The sequence below is a fragment of the Nicotiana sylvestris genome, chromosome 6 (genome assembly GCF_000393655.2).
Source record: "Nicotiana sylvestris chromosome 6, ASM39365v2, whole genome shotgun sequence".
NCBI lineage: Eukaryota > Viridiplantae > Streptophyta > Magnoliopsida > Solanales > Solanaceae > Nicotiana > Nicotiana sylvestris.
The window spans coordinates 178,877,564-178,883,030 of NC_091062.1; the positions used below are offsets into that span (position 1 = coordinate 178,877,564).

General features: G+C 33.0%; 1 protein-coding gene across 1 annotated transcript; it reads right to left on the reverse strand.

Moving 5' to 3' along the window:
* Positions 1-246: 246 nt before the first annotated feature.
* Positions 247-2,105, reverse strand: LOC104235073 (tetrahydroberberine oxidase-like). Its single transcript, XM_009788750.2, has one exon. The coding sequence runs from the start codon at positions 2,076-2,078 to the stop codon at positions 474-476; it is 1,605 nt and encodes a 534-aa protein (XP_009787052.1). The 5' UTR covers positions 2,079-2,105; the 3' UTR covers positions 247-473.
* Between the last annotated feature and the right edge of the window lie 3,362 nt (positions 2,106-5,467).

Sequence of the window (5,467 nt, forward strand, 5' to 3'; positions counted from 1 at the left end):
CTTCACCAAATTAACATTTCTGCTTTTTGTCATCCTATTATACCTTCATCAAGAGCAAAATAAACATTTAAAGAGACTTTTCCCAAAGTTAAAAAAAAAACTAATTAATGGGGCAAACGTTAGACGATAAATTAAAGAAAGGGGGCTAATGTTACAGTAAGAAAATAAAGACACACTGAGTCATAATTTCAACAAATTGAAACTAAGAGGAAAAAAAACAAAATCAACATGCAAGGAATAAAACTATAAAATAAATAAAACAGCCTTTATTATCAATCAATAATACAATAATACGAAAGAATAAGCAAATTACATTAAAAAAATACTGCACAAGTCGTATAATTAGCAGAGTGCCATGATCTCATGCACAGCCCGTTATTACACAATCGACGAAGAAGCAAACTATTTACGTACTTTATTACATAATAACATGTATTGAATTTTTTATAATAATCTTTTCTTTAACCGGAACTTCATTCGCCTTTGTTCTTCCACCAAATAAGAGAAGGAATGCTTTGTTCATTCCTAAAGAAGTTTGAAGGATCCACCTTAGTCTTCACATGAACCAATCTATCAAAGTTATTTTTGAAATACTTAATCCCCCAAACTTTAGCTTGCACATAGCTTGTATATCCCTTGATATTATTCACTCCAATATCAAGATCCCTATAGTTGATATAAGCAGCTCTAGGAAACTTAGAAACAAAAGGAGCCATGTAAGAATAAAGCCTTCTTATCCAACTTATATGTCTTTCAGCTACTTCTTCTCCTTGTTCATCCCAAAATACCAAATGTTGGATTTTGTACAAATTCCCAGCTCTATGAGGGAATGGGATAGCAGATGTTGCAATCTCATCCATTTTCCCACCATATGGACTCAAGATCACTTCTGCTCCTTCAGCTCCATTTTCAAAAAACAATCTCCATAATCCTTCGAGACCTCCCTCGGGGATTGGCTTCTGAACATAGTCTGATTTTGCCTTGAAGTATCGCGTTGAGAGTTGAATCCTACTTAGCAATACATCAAGAGATTCACCTCTTGGGAATCCTGCAAAGTACAATATAGACTCTATCCAGCTCATTTCAATGCAGTCTTCTCTTTTTAACCCTAATTCAGGGAAGCTTTCTTGCATGATGGGAAGTAATCGATCAACTCCACCTAGGAATATCGAGTTGAATGAAGCTACAACTGTTTGTTTGTTACCTCCTTCACTTGAGTTCACTCTACTAATCAAGATCCTAATGAACAAATCTTCGTGGAATCTTGAAGCAACATATTGCCACTTATGAACAAGCTTTGTAGCATTTTGTTCCAAGGTCTTGCCAAGGGTAAAAACAGTTACTTTCTCCGGAACATCTACTAATTTGATCTTCCATGCAAGAACAAGTCCAAAGCTATTACCTCCACCTCCCCTAATTGCCCAAAAGAGATCTTCTCCCATTGAATCCCTATCAAGAATTCTTCCGGTCGCGTCAATCAACCGTGCATCTACAATGTTATCTGCGGCTAGGCCATATTTTCTCAACATAACACCATAACCACCTCCACTAAAATGTCCACCAACACCAACTGTAGGACAAACACCAGCTGGAAACCCTAGGGTTTTGCTTTTCTCCGCAATTTTATAATAGAGTTCGCCAATAGTGGATCCAGCTTCAACCCATGCACTCTTGTCCTCAGCATTAACAGTGATTGTTCTAAGGTTGATTAGATCAACTATGGCAAATGGAACTTCAGATACATAAGAAAGTCCCTCGTAATCATGTCCTGCACCTCGAACCCTAACGTGCATCCCAGTTTCCTTAGCACAAAGAATGACTCGTTGGACCTCGGATTCACTTACAGGGGTGACAATCACAAGAGGTTTAGGAGTTCCAGTGGTGTTGAACCTTAGGTTTTGAATGGAAAATTGAAGGATTGATGAATAGGAAGAGTTATTTGGGGTGTAAATGGAGGTTTGGTTACTGCGGGATAAGCATTGGAGGAATTGTTCATGAGTATCAGCTGAAGCTGCCCATGAAGTTGATGAAAAAACAACAAGTAGTACTAAAAGAAAGGAAAACCAAGAAATCTTCATTGTTGCTTGAGATGTTGTTTTGTTTGTGTTATGGAAATGAAATTGCAAACCCCTCTATTTATAATGTGTGAGGAGCTAAATGTTTGGTTGAACTTTCTGTCATCTGTTTGTGAAAGGTTTACATGCACTAGGTTGTAATGAAAAACAAATAAAACAATAAAAGAAGATTATTCAAATCATCCAGAAGCAGGACCACCAATAGAGATATGAGAAAATTAGAACCAATGAATTTTTCTCACATTAAGAAAATGTAGAAATCTGGTCCTAATAGCCTTTCACATTTATTTGACCTTCATAATTACCGCAAATGAGCATAAGTTCAACCACACAGCTATTTGCTAATTAAGAAAGCAGTAGAATAAAGTAAATACTAAAATATAAAGAGATTGCTTGAAATGGTCCCAGCCTGGGGCTTTTAGATGGAAGTATAGATTTTAGAAATTTCTTTTGAAAAATGTTGTGTTTGGATTATTTTTGAGAGATGAATTTTTTGGCAAATTTTGTTAGCTTTTTGAAACCAGAGGGCGATTATTTGTGTTTTTCGTAAGACATGATTGAGGAAATCAGAATCTTTTTTTTTATAACCAAATTACAAGCTTGCTGTTTTGATTTTATGAAAAGTTTATGTAAAATGTCCCCTAGGATGTTGGGTAGAGTGTATCTTGTTATAAAAAGGTCGCAGGTGATTTAAGTTATATATGGATAGTTTAAAGAATATGTACATTATCGAGTGAGACAATAGAGAAAATAGGATTTGTTTATTCTTATATTTTGGGTTAGAGAAAAGATTTTCGAGCTCATCAAATCTAATGGAAAACACTAAATTGATGAAAGTTTTCATACGTGTGGACCAGATTTAACTTCATGATTCTAACAAACAAACAGATAGTGATCATATTTGGTACAAGAATGGTGAATAACAGTTATATATGTCGACCAAGTTAAAAAAAAAAAAGGACAGCCCAGTACATAAGGCACCTTACATTCACGTCCGGGAAAGGGTCACACCAAATAATTCATAAGAGCAAATAAATGGTGTGTTAAGGCTTCTAAGCTTGATATATCGTCCCTTGAGTTCTTCTCAAGAGCAGGGAGAATAATAATGGTAAAACGTATCTGACATAATTAAGAAGTACCGTACCACGTGCGTAACATTTATAGCCTGATTGGCCAAGTTTTGTTTTGGCAAAAGTGCTTCAGTTTTTTTAAACTTGGTCAAACACTAATTGCTGCTCAGAAGTGCTTTTCAAACTAATTAGACAAACACAAATTGTTTCTCACCAAAAGTACTTTTAAAAAAAAAGTATTTTAAAAAAAACACTTTTCAAAATAAGCTGATTTTTACAACTTGGCCAAACGGGCTATTAGTATAAAAGATTATTTTAAAACACTCTCGTTGTTATGAGCTCATTAATCATAACTAAAGGGTTAGCGAGTTTCTACACATAAAAAGGTTCATAAATAACTTTAATCGAATGATATTTTTGTGAGACCATTTAACTTAGGACCCATTTGGCCATAGATTTTGCTAAAATATATTTCGAATTTTTTTGGCAAATACATGTTTGGCTATAGATTTTATCTATATTTTGACAAATTCCCAAGAACTGGTTTTGGCCCAAAATATCACTATTACATTTTTAAAAAAATTGCTCCAAACTTTTATATTTTATAAAAGAGCCTACCATTTATTATTTTATAACATGCTACTTCGTCTCCTTGGTCATCTAATAGTGTATTATGTAGTTCATTATAAAATTGATAATTTTGTACCAAATTTATTTATGTTCAGGATTATGGTTTGCGATAATATAATGAATGTTATTGATAAAGGTACTGTTGGGTATTTGTGATAGTTTTTAGAACTTGTGGGTATAAGTCATGTTTCATATTTTTTTCAAAAAAAAATGAAATATGTTTTGAAAACAAACACATTCTCATCTTCAAACCAAACTTCACCCAAATTAGATTTTTCAAAATATATTTGGGAATATATGGCCGACGCTAGCTTAATTATTTTGTTTGAAGGATTGTATTAGAATCTTCAGGGAAAAAAGTTCTTAGTTGTATAATATCATTACTCCCTAAGATCGAATTCAGACGGGTTTTTGTTTTGTTTTTTTAGAGGAACTGAAATTATTGTATAGAGTTACGTATTTAAAATCCTTTGACCCCTACAAAGATGACAAGTTGTGTGTATCAATTGGTCATGGTCTTTGCATATGAATTGACAATTGAAATTTAACAAAATTGAAAATTCTCACGATTTTGGTTTCAGATAGGCTATGGCGTAAGAAGAAAGATATTCGTTTTTCCTTCCCTTTGAATTTAGATTATTTTTTTGCCCCAAGTTACTTCGAAATTTCAATATTTTGACTTTAGAAAGTTTATCCAACAAGCTAAATTTTATGGTTTCAAAATTTTTTTCTTCTCTTTTTCGTCATAGGCATTTGTATTTTTACTTAATATGATAGATCAACATCTAAAACCAAGTTTTTTCCCGACTTCACTTTCATGATCAAATAATTCTTAAACGGCAATTTATAGTTTTTTTTTTCTTTAACAAGGGCTCAAACTTACAAGTTTTTCCTACTTACAAGAAAAAAGAAGAATTATTCGTTTATCATATGGAGGAGATTATTAGAGAGAAAAGAGAATGAACTAAAATGGTAAAGTAAATTCATTTTCATTAATATAGTGACCTTATTGTCCCTTCTTTTTTTTTACCAATTTATTAATGTTGGCATAAGATCCTAAATTAAATGAAATAAATGTAACATAAATTTTATAAAAACGCTAATTATCGTGTGTGTGTGTGTGTATATATATATATATATATATATATATATATATATATATATATATATAAGACGCCTCATGGGCTGCTCTTTCATATCAATTGGAAACAAGAAACGTAGCAGAGATTAAATTTGTCAAAAAATTAACCACCTCATGGGCTGCCTTTTGTTTTAGACGACATTGCAAATAATGCATGCATTTCAACAATAACTTAGTATATTGATCTATCATTATGTTTATCCAACAGTTCCTTCATTTTTACACATTAGACCATCCGAGGAGAAGAAGATGAGGAGGAGGAGGAATTTTATGTCGCTCTTTTTTAAGTTGTGCGTATATTTCTAAATACATTGCATATGTTGGCTACGTTTGAAATAGCAGCCCTTAAAAGGGCCGAGATTACTACTTTCTGAACAAGGGATTTTAAAGCCCATAGGAATCGCTTATAAAACATTCGGCCCGTCATACATATTAATGGTAAAAATAGCACGGTATAGCTTGGTCATTCAAAAATAGCCAACGTTTATGAAGTCAATAAAAAATAGCCACTATTTTGCTTCAACAGAGACCGGTCCAGCATAATATACTGG